Genomic DNA, 20516 nt, shown 5'->3' with positions numbered 1-20516 from the left:
GTACTCAATTAATACATATTAAAAAAAAAATCTTATGTTCATAAAAATTTGATAATATTTCACATTAATCTAAATACATGACATGAAGTAGCTAGATTAAATCTAACAAAACTTCGTATATACCTCAAAACAAAATGAAATAATTGTAAATAAAAAATTTATGAAAATATAAGATAATACTTAATGCATTACATTAATAAAATAAAAAATAATTAATATTTCAAAACTATTCGACTACCATTCAATATTCAATAAAGCAATTAATACCACATTAATGGTTGTATTAAATTTCCAAGAAAAAAAATTAAAATTCATTTATCAATCAAATGTACAGCAATTACAATTTGTAGGGTACATACATACCAACAATTTAAAATGCATTAATTTTGTCAAAAAAATTTGTACAAAGTCTTTTGTTACAGTAAAAAATCAAATATAACAACAAAGACAAAACTGTCAAACAAATTCATTGAAACAAAAATAAAATACTTGTAAATAAAAAATTCTTTAAAATTTAAGTTGATACTTGATGTATTACACTATTGAAATAAAAAAAAATGAATATTTCAAAACACTTCAACTACCATTTAAAATAAATCAATTAATACTACATTAGTTGTTGTATTAAATTTCTAAGAGAAAATTAAGATTTATTCATCAGTCAAATGTACAAAAAATTACAGTCCCTAAGTTACATATAAGTTCAACAATAACATAAAATACATTAATTTCATTAAAAAATTGAACAATCTTTTTTTTTTACAAAATCAAAAATCAAATATATAATTAATCTCCACCCAATCTAAATATCTATCTTAATATTCAACTCACCTTTTATTATAGCCAACAATATTCATTTCACTAAATAAATAGAAATAGAAATTCTCATATAATACTCAATATCAATATCTTCCCTATCATATACATGGTATCTTTTGTAGGAGTGAGAATCCTTATCCAAAAGTAAAAGTTAACCTTTTTCAATGAAAAAAATAATAATAAGCATTAATTGAATTATCTAAGAAGCATAATATATTAAATTCAAGTCACAATGTTTTTATAAAATTCATTAATTATTAATGATCAATGAATTAAAATTTATAGTTTAACAATAATTGTCATTTAATATTTTTATAGCATGATTAATTCTTATATAATGTTATTAATTTTAAAACATAATAAATATTAAATGATCATTTTAAAAAATTATTCCTTAACCAAAATATGAATATTTTTCTTCAAAAATAATATTTTTAGAAATTTTCTCGATATATATTTTTTTTGTTTATATATAAATTAAATTTTAATATTTTAAAAAACTAATTAAATTATCAATGTCTAATTTTTTACATCACAATATTAGTTATTAGTAATGTATTATAGATTTGTAATATTTTTCTATATTTAAAAATACATATAAATTTTAATTATAATATGATGATTCATATATTTAAAAAATTTATGTTTTGTAAAACTAATTTAAATAGAAAAGGAAATAAATATTACGTGGATATAGACACCATTTTCTTCCTCAACGAACAAGCATTTGGAAGGGGAAGCCCAGCCCAGCCCATCGCTACTCTTCCTTTGCAATTAGGGTTTCCGGCATCTCCAACACCTTCTTCTCCGTCTTCGATTTCAATTCAGTAGTGTTAATGGTTCAGCTCATGAAGAATTCTGGGAAGCCCGAATCGATTTCGTGTGGTGATGGGAAGAACAAGAACCATGTGAAGTTGGAGATCGTGGAGGACCCACTGGAAGAAGAGCATGGCCCCTTCAACAAGCGTCACAAACCCTCGTCTCAGGTATTTTCTAACCTATTTATCTAACTATCTATCACCCTTTCAATCGCTAGATCGCGTTTTTAGTGATCTAACTTGCTTTCAAAAGATTTTTTTATTTGTTTGTTTGTTTGTTCTCTCGTGTTAAAATCCCTCTTTTGTGCTGCCAATTGCTATTCGCGAGACTCAGAAGCTGCATTAATTTACATGTCATCTGAATTGCCTAACTGTAATTTTCCTCAAATCAGAGATCAAGCGCTTTGTTATGTTTACATGGAGAGGTTGAAATTTTGTGTTGTTTGTCTGACCAATCATGTAGCAATGGAGTGCTTCCAGCGATGCTTCTGTCAGTTCTCCTTCCAATCTAAATATTCTCGACGAGCCGAGCCCTTTGGGTTTGCGCCTGAGAAAGAGCCCTTCTCTGTTGGATTTGATTCAGATGAAGCTTTCTCAGGGAACTGTGCAGCAAGACGAAAATTTAAGCCCTGGAGTCAAAAGGGAGAGCAGGGCTGCTACTGCTGCTGCTTCTGCTGCTTCTGCAGCTGCTGACAAGCTTAAAGCTTCAAATTTTCCGGCTTTGCTTCTGAGGATTGGTTCGTGGGAGGTATGTTTGAGATTCGTTGTGTCGCTGTTATGTTTAGGAACTGGATTTTTGTTGATCGACTTTGACTGGCTGAAGGTTCTATTTTTTGGCAGTATAAATCGAGATATGAAGGTGACTTGGTGGCAAAGTGTTACTTTGCTAAACATAAACTTGTCTGGGAAGTTCTTGAAGGTGGTCTAAAGAGTAAAATAGAAATTCAATGGTCAGATATCGCTGCACTTAAGGCACATTGTCCTGATGATGGGCCTAGTACATTGACTGTTGTGGTAATTTATTTCTTTTAGCTGCTCGAATAGTTCTTTATGAAGCATATGTCTATATGTATGGACTAGAGTTAAGTGTATGGTGTTTTAATTTGTTTCTCAGCTTGCTAGACAGCCTCTTTACTTCCGGGAAACTAATCCTCAGCCTAGAAAGCATACACTATGGCAGGCTACGGCGGATTTTACTGATGGACAGTCTAGCAAACATAGGTATATTCTTTCACTGTTTTCTTCTGATATGTGGATGTGGGTTCAGCTTTTGGCCTTTGAAAAGCTTGATGGTTTTATTCATTTATCATAAATTGTGATGAAACATATAGCATTTCAATAAATATATTCTTAACATTTGCTGCTGGGAAATTTGAGAAGGCATTACATTATAGTGTGAAGTGTACTCAAGTAATTGAGCAAGTGAGGTCAAGTGCCTGTTTTGTATTTTGTTGAATCCAGAGTACTCATTATGTATATTTTGGAGCATTTTTAATCTTTTAACTTGATTTATTTTTTGGAGCAGGGAATGATGTTAAGTTTGGCAGAAATTTAATTCTCGGTGAAGTTTTAATGTTTTTAGGATCTTATGATGTCTGAAAATATGATATTGTGGTTTTTGTAGGCTGCACTTTTTGCAATGTCCACAAGGGCTGTTGACGAAACATTTTGAAAAACTTATCCAGTGTGACATGCGCCTTAATTTCTTAAGTCAACAGCCAGAGATAATTTTGGAGTCACCACATTTTGACCAACAACCTGCTGCTTTTGAGGACCCGGACAATTCAAAAGATCTTGATCAGAATCAAGTCAGTGGTAAAGGATCCTCCACATCTTGTTTTCAAGACAGTGGATCACCTGTGGCATCCATGTCATCATCATTTAAGATTGAACACAATGATCCACCTGGAATCACGATGGATAGTCTCCCGCAAGATGCATCCTCACCCAGTTCAGGTATTAATATAAGAACTAAGCTCACTCTGCCTTCTGTTTCAGACCCACCCACTTTCCCCCAAAAAAGTAAAAATAAAAAGAAAACAGATGTTTTAATAAAGATGAAAGGGCACACTTCCATACAAAGGTTACTAATGTGCTGTTCACATTGGGGTGCATCCCGGAATATTCGGCATTGGTTTTCCATTTCTGTCTCTCCCTAGTATTCCAATCGAATATGATGAGAATTTCCTGAACATGAATTCTGTCTCTATAGTTGAATTTGATTGATTAGTCATTTCTGTTGTTTATTTGGCAGTCCATGTTTTTTCATTTTTAGATATTAATTAATGTATTTGTCAATCTCATGATTTTTCTGGTGCTCTTTGGCTTAATTGTTTTAATTGTTTCCATTTTGCGTACAAGTCATGGACTGTAGTTCAATTGAAGGGAGTACAAGCTCCGAAACTGATTCCAAGGGCCCAAGAAGTAGGGATCAGATAAACCTTCCTGGACTGCGACCTTCTATGTCTGTTAGTGATTTTATTGGTCAAATTGAACTTTGTCTGTCAGAGCAAATAACCTCTGGGAATCCACCGTTCTCTGATGGAGGAACAGAGTATAAGGAGATCCTGGAAGATATTGCACAACATCTTCTTAATGATAATCAGGCTGCAGCAACTTCTGATGAAAAATCACTCATGTCAAGGGTTAATTCTCTCTGCTGTCTTCTGCAGAAAGACCCTGTAACAGTGCAGAATTCTCATTTTGCTGAAGATAGTACTGTTGAAGGACCTGATGAAGGAAAAGATGTCAAACCTGCCGAGGAGGAATTAAGGGATGTTTCTGGTGGCAAGCAAGCACTAGGCATGTCTAGGAAAGACTCGTTTAGTGATTTGCTTCTCCACCTTCCTAGAATCACATCTCTTCCAAAGTTCTTGTTTAACATATCAGAAGAGGATGGCGACAGTCATGCCAGTTAGTTGTTCTCTTATTCGGACTTTCAAAATTGGCAAGTACGGAGCTACCTAGCAGTGATTAGCTGCATAGGGAGTATGTCGTGTCTTTGTTGTAGACAGTGCAGGTTTAATTTCTACCCTGGGAACCACTTGGATTTGGAAAAGTTGTTTTAATGAAGAATCCAAGTAGTGCCCATGTAAAAAATTGTCAAGTAGATGTATTAGCTCTGTATTTGTTTTTAAAAGTTCTATTTCTGGGTGTTATGCACAGTTGTCTACTTGTAAGTAAAATCATGTGTTGCCCCTTGAATCAGCTATTATTTATGGATGCTATTCGTCTCTTTCCATGGAATACAGTTAAGCTTCAGCTCATACTATCGTACTGCCAATCTCAGTCTGTAAATACAAAATAGGAGTGTCTCATTATTCACCATTCTCTAGAGTTTCTGGCTTTACAAATTCTTTACCTTAGTTTTGTGATTATTTTGCCCAAACGGATAGTGGAAAATTGATTGAACATTAAAACGAATGATTTGTTTCAGCTGGGACTTTGAACCGAAGGATTAATAGCTTGTTTACCCTAGGGCAGATTCTCTAAACATAAAATAAGTATTTCAGTGATTAGTATATTTTTAAATCACTATATTTAGAAGCAGGTAGAATTTGCTTATTTAAAAAGGCAAAGTATTATATAATTTTAAATTAAGTATATTTGATAAGTACAAAGAAATAAAAAATTGTTCACTTTATTAAAAAAAAACCTTTTAAAAATAAGCCCAGCAAATTGGCCTAAAATTGTGGGACTAAATAAACAGGACTGCCATTAGGTTTATTTTAATTAGTTGGAATCAATCTGATTGTTCCGAAAACTAAAATTAAAATAATTAGTTTATTCAGATTTAACTTAAATTTATTTAAGGTGAACGAAACAAATCAATTGGTTCATACATTTGATATGTAATTTACAAATCTATTTGAAAAAAAAAATTATTATATTTGTTTCTATAATTGTTGTAAGCTGTTTAGTTGATGTATGTTTCATCATTGTATAAACGTATTTAACCCTTTTAGTGAAGAATTATGTGTTAATTTCAGATAAATTGATGTATCTTTTTAAACAAATGGGGTGTTTGCATGTAATTGAATTACTTGATTCAAAATCATCCTATTAATAATTAAGTTGTTTCTATTTAAATTTTATTTTTTTAAATATTAATCAATTTAGAAAATCATATTTTTTATTTCAAATTTATTGAAAATGAAAGAGATAATTTTTTTTTGTCGAAAGAGACCTAATATTTAAGACACCCGTTTGTTTGATTAAATGACACTCACTGTAAAGAACATTTGCTAGACATCACTAAAAAAATATTAAATAATGAGTCTAACCATTTAAAAGAGAACTTTAAAAATCTCAGTTTAAATTTTGAAAAGAAAGAAAAAGAAAAAAAAAACCTTCGAATTTAAAAAATAAAAAAGTTTTAGAAAAAAATTCTTTAAAGATTAGAAGACCTAATCTTGAAAAATAATATGAGAAAAGTTCAGTCCTCTACTAATGATAGACAAAAGAGATTAATTATATTATTAGAATCATCTTGAAAAACCTTAAACTAAAGAGGATTAGACTATTAAGAAGTGATATAATTATGAAACTAGAGTCTTTAATAAAAAAAGAAATTGGAAAATATTCCTTAAGAATATAAGATAAAGAATATAAAAATATAAATAATATAGAAGAAAGTCTCTTATATAAAAAAAAAGTTAACTTTCGCAAAGGAAGATAACTTAATTTATTTTGTTTGGATATTAGAATAAGGCTAATTTAAGTTAAAATGTTAATTTTAGGCGTAATGAAGTCTCACACCCCGTTTAAAGTAATAGATGTGCAAGAGATTAAGTGATTATTATATAAGCATAAAGAGATTTTATCTTTAAATATTACACAAATCAATACCATTTTCTTAAAAGACATAAATACATTGGAGAAGTTACCATAAGAGAAAAATAGAGAAGAAATAAAGAACTTAAAAGACAATATCAAGACAGTAGAGAAACACTCACAAAAGGAATGCATGAAAAATTAGAAGAGAATATTAAAAAGATTCTCTATCTATTTCTTCAAATCTATTTGTAAATAAAAATGTAAAAAAATTATTCTCTTTCTTTAAAACAGAATTTTATTTTATTGCACTTGTTAGTTTGCAAGGATGGTCTTTAAAAAATGCCCTTGTTTGGAAGGTAGGTGTACCTACAAAAAAATTCATAGACTTTTCATATTCCATGCAAAGGTCTTGTTTAGAAATGTGTATGCAACAACCAAACAAGTCTTTAACTCTTTCTATTTCATAGCTAGTGTTTATAAACATGTATCCTCTTATTTGTATAATAACTCCTGAAATAAAAATAGAAGTTTGAAGAGCTTTTTCTCTATTGTGTGAGTTATCTAAATGTATGTACATCTTTTCATGAATCTTATCTTAGATTTTCTAAATTTAAGTGGTGATTTTTTTGTTTGCACTTATCTTTCTCTTAATGAAGTAGTGTATTCTTCTATCCTCTTCCACCTTTTGTATTTTATTGTTCTTGATTTTTTTTTACTTGTTCATCCACTCTTCCTTCAAGGGATAAAGCATTCCAATAACGTTTTATAGATTTTTAATAATTTCTACCGACATAATTGGTTGCTTTTGGTTTCTAAGGCATGGATTCACTTGTTGTTACATTCTAACAAAATCAAAATATTTATAATTCAATTATAACTTATTAAATTTTATTTTGATCGAATGAGTTTGAGTTTTGATAGTTCATATTGAGTGAAAATCGTGTTTGATAAATCCTAATTTCAAAATACACAAATAAACATTCATAACGGTCTTGAGTCTTGGGCTCTATTGAACCTGTGGTTTAGAGTCAAATTGTTACATCAATTGGTATCAAAAGTATCCTTGTAATCATGCAGACAAATATTTTGTTATAATCAAAAGTGATTGTTAAAGAGCATTTGGGAAAACCAGAAGTGACTTCATAAAAAAAAATATACTTCTTCTTTATCTTCGAATGAGATAAATGGGATAAGGAGGAGTAGTTTTTTGTACATTACTTCCTTTTTCAAAATTATAAACAAGAGAAGGTGTCAAATAAATAAAAGTGGTTAAAAAAATTCAAAGCAATAAGGAAAAGGACACAAAGGTTAAATAAACTATGTATATTAAATATGCATAATCTGGTGAATAAATGAAGTTGGTGAATAGAGAACAACAAAACACACCTCATTAGACATACCTATTAGCAATACATAATTCAAGTGTTTATATCTAATTTTTCACCCCTAGAATTGTACATAAACTTCCTTATTTATAAACCTTGTTGATGGTTATATCTACAATGTTTACGTACATGAGGCACCTACAAAACATCAACAATTATCCATTTATTCTTCATGTAAGGAAATATGTCCATAAGGTAATTTTTCATCAATGTAACTAACGGCATCTTGTATAACTCTTATGTCAGTATATCTTATGATAACTATAACATCCAAAAATTTCAATGCAAATTATTTATATGATTTATCATCACTAAGTTTGTAATGTATATAGTTTATTACCTAATTTTGAGCGTGAATTTAATCAATCTATTTACATGTATAAATTAATTTGCTTTCTTGAAATTTTTTGTTTAATTATATATTTTGAGTTGTGATTTAAATGTTCTAAAGTGTGAAATTAATATATTTATCAAAACATGTTTTAATCAAGAATTAGAATTTAGTTTTCAAATATTTTCTTATTGTAAATAATATTAGTGTAATTAATTAATTTTAATTGGAACTTAACCATAAGTTAACATTACCCTAATCTTTTCCAAAGCTAAGTCCTTGACTTTTGTATCATTTGTGACATGCACGGTACCATATTTTGACGAGAAAAACGCACGTGGAAGCAATATACACAATTACAAATCAATTACAGAAAAATAAACAACACAAGATTTAACGTGGTTCGGTCACCAACTGCAACCTACATCCACACAGGCAACTATTAGGTTTACATTATATCCTGTTGCACCCCAATTGCAAGTACAATGATATCTTTAAATAGAGATAAATAGAGATAATAAAGGGACATAATGATTAAGCCCACTCACTAAAACATGGTGTCTACTCAGCCCAACCCAATTGGTCCTGACTTCATACCCAACAATCTCCCACTTGAAGTCACGGAACAATGTTCACCTGCGCTTCAACTGTGTACATGGTGTCTTGTCAGCCCAACCCAATTGGCCATGACTTCATACCCAACAATCTCCCACTTGAAGTCACGGAACAATGTTCACCTGCGCTTCAACTGTGTACAAGTACTTCTGTAATCTGTCGACGGAAATCAATGTTCCACCTCTAGTTGCCACTAGTCTTCTTAATCATTTTGAAGACTTCGTTAAAACTCCCCTGAGTTTCAACACGTCAGTCACTGACCCGTTCTCTGTTCCTACCGACTCCCACTTACAGGAACTGGCGGATCCTAGAACAACCTGAGAACAAACACTCTCCATATTCCCGTTCTCTGTTCCTACTGACTCCCACTTACAGGAACTGCCAGATCCTGGAACAACCTGAGAACAAACACTTTCCATATTCAACAAGAAATTTTCTGGAGAAGTTTCAACCGCTGGAATACTGGTTCTCCTAACCCACTGTCGTCTAGGAACCTCAGCTGAAGCACAACCCGTGCTCCCACTGCCACAAGTACCTCTGATTGGTTTACCTGAACCTTTCCATGCTCGTTCATCCTGAATCTGACCTGTGGCTCTGGGTTTCTCTCTTGTAAAGACAACTCTCTTCTGCCCACGAGATTCTATGAACCGGACTTTGTTTATCTTCTGAACTGGGATGGTCACTCCCTCAGACACGGTAATCCGACTATATACAACGAACCTCTCTTTCTTCCGCAGGCCATGACAAGATTTCCCTTGACGACCTTCCACTGCTAATTTCCGAACTTCACTTCATGTCCCTGTTTGTCCAACTGCCTAACAAAAATTAAACTTTTCGTCAAGCTTGGAACAACTCTGACATCCTTCAAAGTCCAAAAACCAACTGGTGTCTTCAACACTATGTCACCCATGCCCGTAACATCAAGAGTTATGCTGTCTGCTAGTCTTACCTTTCCAAAGTCTCCAATAACTAGATTCTGCAATGCTTCAGAATCCATGACCCAGGAATCCACACTGCTATCCGCGCAACAGACTAAAATGTCCTCGTCCGCGAAGTCTTCTGCAATGTTGACTTATTTATCATTTGGGCATTGATTCCTGAAATGCCCCACGTCCTTACAGTTCCAACATGTTACACTTGAGCAATCCCGAGTCTTTGACTGACTCCTTCTTTTGTTCTTGCTCCCACTATCTCTGATATTTTTCTTACCTCTAATGACATATAGCGATTCACTAGATTCCCCAAAACTCCTTCTTCTGACATCCTCGCCAAGAATGAGATCACGAATTTTCTCAAAAGTGAATCCATCGGATCCCGCTAAACTGTAACTACTGTAACCATTTCGGACCAACTGTCAGGCAAAGATAATAACAGTAGTAAAGCTTGAACTTCATCATCGAACTTAATGCCCACTGACATAAGTCTGGCTAAGATTGAATTCGTTTTATTGATGTGCTCAGTAACTGAACTCGCAAATCCTCAATTTGCATTTTCCACCAATTGAAATTTGTACCATCGAATTTTCAATTCAGAACTTCCCTTCTTCTGCCATCTCAAATGACTAGACGAGATACTCGGTACAACTAATTTCAGATCTTGGCAATCCTTTTTTTTTATAAAATCAAGACCACAAAAATTGCACCACCCAAAATCACTCACCAACAGACCTGGTCGCAGTCCCCACTGCATTGGCGCTTCGCACCACCACCATCGCTGGTCACCGCTGTTGTGAAGCAGATCTGGGAGCCTCTCCTTGCACCGCTGTGAAACCCTAAGCCTTGGGACCTTGCTACAACCCCTGCGAAACCCTAGCTTTGGGATGTTGCTGCCGCCTCTGCGAAAACCTAGCTTTGGAACACTACTGTCGCCTCTGTGAAACCCTAACTTTGGGACGTGACTCCAACCGCAATTTTCACGTCTCGTTGATTAATTTATGCTAATCGGATCTCTAGTGAGTAAACGAACCAAAGCTCTGATACCACTTGATGAGAAAAACGCACGCGGAAGCAATACACACAATCACAAATCAACTACAGAAAAATAAACAACACAAGATTTAACGTGGTTCGGTCGCCAACTGCAACCTACATCCACACAGACAACTATTAGGTTTACATTATATCCTGTTGCACCCCAATTACAAGTACAATAATATCTTTAAATAGAGATAATAAAGGGACACAATGATTAAGCCCACTCACTAAAACATGGTGTCTACTCAGCCCAACCCAATTAGTCCTGACTTCATACCCAACATTTTTGTAATCTTTTGAAATGTCATAATTTCCCTTGCATGTTTTATTTGAAAGGAGGGAGTGCATATGTGCAGGTGTTGGCTATTGGTGGTTTCCAGTGATGGTGGTGGTGGAGGTAAAGTTTAGCTCCGACGAGATACGGTGAAGGTCATGGGGTTAGAAGCTTGAATTAGCTGATTCAAGTAAAAAGTAGTGATTAAATATGGATTTTGATGTTAAATGACGAGAGATAGATTTTTGAAAATTGTCTTCCATAAGCAATCCTTAAGGTATTTTAGTGCATTCTAAAATTGAAAATCCAAAGTTATATTGGAAAATGTGAAATCCATTTTGGAAAGGTAGTTCTAGAATAGGAATAATGACTTCCAGAAAAAGAATTTCGGGAAATAACTTTTGCATTATGGAATTACCTTTTCCATAAGTATTTTGGTTTATTGGAACTTTAAGTGTGGTTTAACTTTTTTTAGCACTATATATGAATGTTGCAACCATAAGGTAGTTGTCAAAAAGAAAGTATGAAACTTAACTACAATGTGGGTGACTTATTTTTACATCTTGAATTGTATATTTGGTTTAGTTTGAAGGCGTTTCACCTTCAACATATTATTTGAAATGAATTGTTGTGATGATATTGAATTACTTGAGTTTTCATTAATTGAATTTTTTTGGAAATGTTGAATTCATAACATTTATGTTGTTTATGTAGTTTGTGAAAATTTGTTTACTGTTAGGGAATTTGTGTGTATATTTGCATATGAATTTTAAGACATTAAAGATATGTTTTGTGATGTTTTGGATGTGATTGTGGTTGCTTATGACATGATAAATTGAAAAATTAGCTCAAAAAGGAATATGTGGAATTTGTAATAATTCCATGTCATTTGCAATGAATGAGAATTATGTGGATAAATATATATATATATATATATATATATATATATATATATTGGAGTATATAATTAAACAGGAGAGTTGGTGAATTTACCTAATAAAATAAATTATTAGCTCTAGAAATGGGTTTCAGTAGAGCTTAAATCTACTTGGTAAACTTCTCTTTTAATATGCCTATTAGATGTTGAAATAAAGTCACTTAAGGATTTTTCAAACACGTTCACAAATGCTCTTAAAAGTGTTTTTATTGATGATCAAAAGTAGATAAACTTGTGTAATAAAAAATTTACAAGTATAGTTCTCTCTTTCTATGTTGTTTAGAAAACCATCTTAGCTAAGCACTTAAAAGCTAAAGAATGACACAATGCATGAATGACATAGACGATTTCTTCCTTCCACCTTTATATATTCTTCTCACTACTCCATAAATTTTTTATTTCTAAAACTATCCCTCTATAATATTTTAAATTACATAATCCAGAAGTCTTTATCAAATTTTTAATTAGTTTCCGGATTACATAATTTGGAATTTTTTTTTAATGCATGATTCATTTCTGGATTATGTAAGTCTTTTTTAGCTTATGAATTATATAATCCGAAAGTCTTTTTTTAAATATGTGTCCAGATTACATAATCCGGAAGCTACTCAATAGAGGTGGCACAATAAAGATAAAAAATATTTTCACGTTTTGTATGGGAATGGTAGAAGAACCTATGGAGGTGGAGGAAGAAACAACTAATGACGTATCACGTCTTACATCCAAAAGCTTGAAACAATTCTACTTGGCCTCACTTTAAGCTTTTGCCTTGTGATGATGTATCAAACAATAGTTTGAGCTATTTTCAGTGACATGCATATCTTTTTTATCATACTAGAAAACTTATTAAATAACTAAAATTAGGTATTATTTATCATGCTGATAAAAAATAGGTATTATTTATTAACGTCTAAATCATTAATTACTTTTTTTTTCTGAATATTCAAATGTAGATTTGTGTCCAACCATAAATGATGCCTTAATTCTCTTATTATAGGATATTTCCTTTTTATGTTGTATATGAGATGGATGGAGAGAATTTACTAATATGTTTTGCTAGTAAGTCAAGTTTATGACAATGTATATTCCTTTCTCTTTATTAAGAAACACTTGTAATGCATATGTGAATTTTTTTAGAAATAAAAAACTTTACTAATTCACGTATTAATAATATCTCATACCTTAATTAAATTAATTCAATGCACAGTTTATTTTCAATGATATTTAAAATGTATGCTGATTATATTCTTTTAATAGATTAATACTAAAATCATATTTTTGATAAAAACTTTGGACATTACAATAGTTATAGGTTTAATATGTTTGCATAATTTCATGAAACCAGTGACTATTTTCATGGATTCATCGAATTTGTTTTCTTAAGTTATCCAAGTTGATGATTACAACAATAGAGAAGTTTTTAAAATGGAAAATAGGGTACCGTGGTAACAGTAAATGTAAATTTCAAGAGGTGCTGAGTAAGTCAAGATTGGGCATTGATGTTCCTGCCAAGAAGGTTTGGACGAGTGTGAGAGCAAGTTTTGGTTTATGCAAAGGAACTTCATGCCCTGCACCCCTTACAATCACAAACGTAAGCCCAGCATATTCTTGGGTCCATCCTCCAACCTGTTTCATTTATATCACGTAAAAGGGTCGTAATAATAACACTAAATAATCTAAGAGAAACCAACTCATTGTACAATCACTTACCTCCCCATCATCGTACCATGCACGCCAAGGACTCAAGGTTGGGAGTTTCAGAGCACTTATGCTATAGCGAGTAGACGTCACAGGTATTACCACGTCCGTATTACCACTGAAATCAAGGACAATAAATAACTTAGAATGGAATGAATGGTTCTTAACGTATTTGAGCTCCATTCCACTTTAGTTACAAAACCTTAATACCGTGCTTGAAATAAAATAATAGTAATCAGAATACATTGAAATGATTTTGTACTGGATGATTAATTGAGCACATGCTATTAAGTATTCCTTCTGTGTTTTTCTTTTATGGGTGTTCAAGTGTCTGATAAAAATAAAAGTGAAATCATGAATTTGATCAAGAGGGATACATCTTAAATGTAATCTTTTCAGATCATAAGTAATTAGCAAATTGTCTGAGGCAACGTAACAGATGCTGAGAATTTTCAAGCTCTTCCTAGCTCACTTTAGATATATGTATGACATCAAACAAACGAGTAAACGCGTATAAAGACATATATAGGTATTAGGTTTAATCAATCATTTGATCCTTGTTACAAAAACTTTACCTTCTAGTCCCTATACTTCAAATAATTTCTTTTTAGTCTGTACATATATCATTTTTAATCCCTTTTATTCCTTCTCGTAGGGATGAAGGAATTATAAAAAAATGTATAGGGAGAGATTTAAAACGGTATGTGTATGAAAAAATAATATGTATAGGGAGAGCGAAATTTAAAACGGTATATGTAAGAATAAAAGGGATGCTTTTACCTATATGGACTAAAAAGGAATGTTTTTGTAACTATAGGGTTACATCTAGATATAAGAAAATAACACTAACCTGAACACCCATATCTTCAGTCCCATTCCAATAAGTTCATGATAAATATCGAGCACTGATCTTGGAGAATCCTTCCAGTTTGTATATACCACATCACTGCCAAAAATGAGAATAAGAGGATTGTGTTGTCTGTTAAGTTTGGTAAAAGAAACCACACAGGTGCAAATAGAGAGAGATATAAACAAAAGGTACGACAATACATTTTATGCTACGCCTACAATCCCTAAAGTTGCTACCAGTTATCAAAATCTCCGAATGATATAGTTGCAGGGATTCTTAAATTATTAATGTGGAAGTAGTAAAAATAACAAGAAATGAGAATATCAAGACATATGTGTGGCCATATGAGAAATGACACGACAAGATATGTTTGTACATGAGGAGAGACTAGTTTGGAACCGATTGAGAAAAAGATTAACAAAAAAACAGTAAAATGACTTGGACACGGCTGAGAACCTTGAGAGAACCACATCATAAAAGCAAGATAAGGTAGTTGGAGAGACCAAAGCCTTATAAACCCCACACTATACTTGGGAAAAAGAGCATTTCCTAGATCCAATTAAAAAAAAGTCACTTGCCATGTTATATACATACCAAGCTCAAAGTGTTGAACATGAGGTGTATTGGGAAAAACCCAAAGTCTCACACCAATTGAAGATACTGTCAACAACAACAGTATCTAAGTGAGAATTTTTCGTCGTATAAACGGATTTTGAATATTAATGTCAATGGTTCCTCTTGGAAAGCGTTTTAAACGAGTACAATAGAATGGGTGATGGATCATTTTTTACTGAAAGTTTTCTAGGCAGGGACTCAAGCAACGTATCCTGTTGTTGTAAATAGTAGAGCAAATAATGGTCATCATTGAGGTATTTGTGCTAAGAAATACTTTTGCTAGAGAAGGAGCATACTAATGTGAAAAGGACTCATTTGAGGGGGGTATTGTTGGTGTTAAGTGAGTTGAAATCCCATATTATGTAGAGATAGACAAGTTGAGCAACATATAGTGAGAAAGACACACAAACCTATTGCCTAAAGGTTTTGAGTTGAAGGTGGCGTAATGTTTTCTTGTGTATCGACTCATGACTTATTTGGTTAAAGTCTCCTTGGTGTTTCTCCCCTTTCGATTGGTGAATATCTTCTATGTCAAGTTATGCGTAGTAAATTGAAAAGTTTAAGCAGTGACATACCAGTGTGAAAATCCAAGTCATACTTGGTTGGTAATTGAGATGTCCAAACAATGGTGGTGTAAAGTAAAAATTCAAGTGGCTTCATGTTAAGAAACAGGGCCCTAATGGAAATAAGCCTTTACGGTTTTATCGCCCAAAACTATTAAACAATGATAGTTCATGTTATGGATGGGTAGTGAGGTAATTGTTCAGGTTGTTAGAAGTGCGTTAGCTTTCTATCATAAGGGAGCATTTGCTGAGAATAAAGAAAGAGTCTTCAATTGAAGAAGGACTTGGAGAAAAAGTCTCAAGAAGACAAGTTAAAAATAATTAAATGTTTAAGAATTATTGCTTGAAAAAAGGCATAGGATAGTAATTCCTAATATAGTTTATTCTAGGGTAGAATATAAATAAAGGTGTGTGCTAACACACCAAGGTGGTAATACATGTATCACATTGTAAATAAGGTTTTGGATGTTCATGACCAAGACCTTAGAAAAAGGAACTCGTATGAGCACATTGTAAACAAACTTTGAATAGAAATTAAATTGAGAGCTTTGAAAGCCATTTTGTGTTTCTTTGTGAGAGAGTGAGCTTCATCTTAGTTGAGTTTTCTTAAGTGACCTCTCTTCCTCTTTGCTTTTCTTGGAGCATTCAAGAGAGTGAGCCAAGAGTCAAGAGTCTTTCCAACTATTTGAACTGTGTACACTTGGCAACGTAAACCACCACCCTATCTTACTCCTTTCCATTCATCATTGTCACATATCCTCAATCATATTTCCATTCTATTTCTTGCTTTTATCATACTATCTTTCTAAGCTTCCATTCCTTATCTCTCCACCACCCAAACCTAGCCAAGACACACCAAAATACTAAACAAGCATTTGGCGAAACCACCCACACCATAACCTTTCAAGAAACACCAAGAACACCTTTCCAAACCATCTTCTAGCTTAGTGATCTCTCGATCAACCTTAAAGAAAGGTCCTATAATTCAAACCAGGTCCAACCAGCCCTTGCCTTAGATGACCAAAAACACCAAAATTCCAAGAAAAACCAACCAAGAACCTAGTTTTTGTTTGCCCTTGCTTCTGCCAACCCTCACCAAGGAAACCTCCAAGATTTCCTCCAAAAACATATCCTAAAATCTCAAGAACCCTTCAAAGATAGTCTACACATCCTCCTATAACCTTCCTTACCTCAGTCAAATCACAACCTAACCATAAACACCAAGATACAAGCCAAGAACCTAACCAAGAAGCTTATCATCTTGTCTTGGTCTTTCTTCACTTGATAGCTTGAAGGGAATGGTTTACCATATTTGATGAGTTGGAAAGTCATAACGTGTTGATGGGAAGTGACACATCTTGTAAGACAATTGCTATAGGCTTTATACGAATAAGGATGCATGATGACATCATTCGTACATTGATAAATGTTAAGTATGTGGCATAAAAAGTACCATAAGAAATCATACAGGCAGAGAATGAGTTAAGAATGTAGTCAAAGAGTAGGGGGAAGTTATGCATGAGAAATGTGGCATTGTTTCTCAAACAAAATGAACACTTGACAGCAATGAAATGATGAAGAGAATGCATGAATCTGAAAGAGAAGGTGAATATGACATACGTGGAGTGTGGTGGAGACGGTAAGGGATCATTAGTGTAATTTGGGGTGGATGTTGCCATAGGAGAGAAAATTTTCACCTGTAACATTCTAAACACTTTCCCATCCCAGTTCACATGAACCGTATTTGGAGCTTACACCTATTTTTTTTCCTTCTATATTTTTATTTTAAATCCAAACCTTTTATATTCACATCAAATACAGTGGATGCAGATAGAAAATTTTCAAGTGCCTCAATAGTGATCATCTCATCACCTGCAGGTCTCCCATGTGGCAGGCTTATGATCTAGATCAACGTGAAGAGCTGTTTGGACCTCAGGTCGATTGAAGTATACAATGGAGTGCCTTTCAGTGCATGGATCATACTCTGTACTGAGACCGAGTCTACCAATTCTCTGTAGCATGACATAACACATCAATAATAATGATATGTTCTACAAACCTGTCACATGCACTGTATAACGAATTTAAAATATGTTCGCACTTACATTCTTTCTTCTCACCAGCCGACTTAACTGACTAACATTGGCATGGCATGGTGGTGTAAACAGACTGTATGGATCTATATTTCCAAGTTCTTTATCAGCAATTTCCCAAATGTTTTCACATGAATGTGATGGGTGCTCAACTGACTCAAAATCACAAAGTAGGTTCAAAAGCTTGTATGTTTGATCCGAAATCAAACCACTTGACCACATAAACTCGAACATCCCTAATTGATCATGATAATCATCCGTCAGAGCATTCCCTACCTGCAGCAGAGATATATGGATTAAACTAATAATAAGAAAGAAGTGACACAAAGCAAAGATTTATTTTTATACAAAATTCGAACCCATACCATGAAACCTTTCAGATTTATAGCCTGTTCTTTAGTGGCTGAGTTGTACTTAACAATAGCTTGGCTAAGTTGAGGAACGTAATGCCCTGATATACGGGATTAATGATTGAACAATATGAATTAGAGCATTTAAAAATCTATCAGACCAGAATAAAAGAACTCGAACATCTATATAAAACAAACAGACCAGTATTGAAGTGTCAGTTGACGACATAACCACTACTAGCAAACAATAACTTTTAAAAAAGCCTATGAAACAAACAAACAGGAAAATCTAATGAACAGAATATCAATTTGAGCACAAATTTATGCTGAGCAACGTTGTTTACCTGCATAGCTCTCACCACTAATTAAAAAGTCGTTACTTCTGTATTGAGGGAAACGCTCAAACCACTTCAACAGAAATACTAAATTGTCCTTAGCTGCACATAAAGCTTTAATAATTTAACTTACACGAATTTATATGTAACAATATAAGGCGAGAGCTTTAGGGGAGTTAACCTTAACCATTCAGTCTTCTTAGATTTAAGTAAAACCAACATTAATCATCAATACAAGACTGAATGGTAAAGATCCTTCCAATCACCTACTATGAGTGTGAATGTGTGTACACGTGTGCAAACATGAACCTGAATAACAATGAATGCTGAATGAAAATTGTACTACCTGTCCTATTATCGCCATTGTTCAGCAGCTCGGATCCGTTATTTGAATATGAAAATCCAACCCCAACAGGAGTGTCAAGAAAAAGAATGTTGGCAACTAAAAAAAACAAAAAAAGTGGTTAATCATAACTCTTCTCACAGAACTTCTTCACCTTTTATCCTTTATGTTTTCTTCTCAAATAAGCTTTATCATATTATATTTCCAACTTTTTTGAATTTTTTTCTTTATATTATTCTTTTCTCTCCTAAAAACTGGTATGAAAAAGTTTCTCCAAACATGCCCTGAAAGTGGAAAGGAATGTTCGGTAAGGCAGTGGGCCACCCTCACCTCGGTTCCAAGAATAGGGATTGGGATGAAGAGTCTTGCCATCTGGATTTATATGAAAGGGTCCAATTTCCTCGGACTGTCCGAAAGCAATGGATGAACAACCAGGTCCTGCACCAAAAGTGTTGCGAATCGATGGTTAACACCGGCATATGCAGTAGCAGAAGAAGTAAAATAAAGATGATCAGTTAGTTAGTGGCGAGAAAATTGAAACGCGCCTCCATTGAGCCATAGAACCAGGGGCTTGGAATGAGGATCTTCGAGAGCCTCAATGAACCAGTAGAAGAGTGTTCTCCCGGCGTTCTCCTCGACGGTGATGTAGCCGGCGTAGTGTGCGAAGCTGACGTTGAAGTTCTGACCAGGGAGCCTTCCGACACGGTCCTTGTGCTGCTGGAGCAAGGGAGGGTCCGTGGAGAAGGAGGTTGCGAAAGCGCTGCATAACAAGAGAGTGGCGAAGCACAAGAATCCAGACCCGGATTGCGCCATTCGCTACTCCAAACCGCAACTCCCCGGATCTGTTACTGGTTACAGATCATTCACACAACACCATTTCCTTGGAGTTTTATATATAAATAAACTGGTTCGGGAAAAGTTTATTTATTATTATTATTATATTTTATACAATAAAATGAAATGAATAAATTATTGGTTGATGTTAATGTATGTGGATGTGGTTGAAATAAAAATAAAAAAGTTAGATTATTTTACCCCTTTATATTACGTTTTAATTAAATCTTTTTTTTTATCTTTTCCAAAAAAAAAAATTAGCTTCTTCTGAATGGGTCTATTTCATATATTATTGGTTTTCAATTGCTTTTTGTTAGTGTGAGTTGTTTGTATGTTTGGCACGTTTAGAAAAAACTAGTTTAATCTTCATTCACAAAACAAAAAAAAAGTTTTCACATTTTGATTCATGAGTAGTTTATGTTTGGATGACTTTTAATAAGAAGAGACTAAGTAAATGTAAATTTTCTTGGATCTTTGCAACGACTTCAATTCTTCTTTTTATTTCTACCACTCTACTATTTACATAGATGAAAGAAATTGTTATCTCTTAAAGATAAAGCTTTAAAATATTTTTAAAAAGTTTCACAAGCTAGTCCAATTACATGTTAAATGGATTGTCTATTGTTACGAAAACATGCTCTGATACCATGTTATGAAGTGGATTTTAAGCCTAACTGAACCCCATAAAACCGGTTCATGAGGTTGAGGTTTGCACCCACTTATATACAATGAAAGACTCTAATCTCTAGTCAATGTGGGATCTCCAACATCTATGATGTTAAAACAACTTCACTAAGATTTTAAAAAAAACTTTAAGATGATAGTTTAAAGAGATATAAGAAATAGACAAGGTAGGCAACACTTTAATTTTAACTGGTTCATCCAATTTGATTCATATCCAATTCTC

At 33.3% G+C, this 20516-nt stretch overlaps 2 protein-coding genes across 2 annotated transcripts; one reads left to right on the top strand and one right to left on the bottom strand.

The window, feature by feature from the left end:
* The first annotated feature begins 1512 nt into the window (after positions 1-1512).
* Positions 1513-4903, top strand: LOC137820513 (uncharacterized). Its single transcript, XM_068624637.1, has 6 exons — positions 1513-1805; positions 2101-2385; positions 2478-2651; positions 2752-2858; positions 3262-3593; positions 3999-4903. The coding sequence occupies exons 1-6, from the start codon at positions 1656-1658 to the stop codon at positions 4553-4555; spliced, it is 1605 nt and encodes a 534-aa protein (XP_068480738.1). The 5' UTR covers positions 1513-1655; the 3' UTR covers positions 4556-4903.
* Positions 4904-13234: 8331 nt separating this feature from the next.
* On the bottom strand, positions 13235-19681 carry LOC137821953 (serine carboxypeptidase II-2). The gene is made up of 10 exons (XM_068626776.1): positions 19321-19681; positions 19106-19213; positions 18779-18874; positions 18442-18534; positions 18113-18198; positions 17760-18023; positions 17527-17666; positions 14477-14572; positions 13639-13744; positions 13235-13554 (listed from the first exon to the last, which is right to left on the bottom strand). The coding sequence occupies exons 1-10, from the start codon at positions 19586-19588 to the stop codon at positions 13393-13395; spliced, it is 1419 nt and encodes a 472-aa protein (XP_068482877.1). The 5' UTR covers positions 19589-19681; the 3' UTR covers positions 13235-13392.
* Positions 19682-20516: the final 835 nt, after the last annotated feature.

The sequence above is a fragment of the Phaseolus vulgaris genome, chromosome 9 (assembly GCF_000499845.2).
Source record: "Phaseolus vulgaris cultivar G19833 chromosome 9, P. vulgaris v2.0, whole genome shotgun sequence".
NCBI classification, from domain to species: Eukaryota; Viridiplantae; Streptophyta; class Magnoliopsida; order Fabales; family Fabaceae; genus Phaseolus; species Phaseolus vulgaris.
The sequence above is the reverse complement of the archived record's forward strand: the minus strand, read 5'-3'. Positions and strand labels throughout refer to the sequence as shown.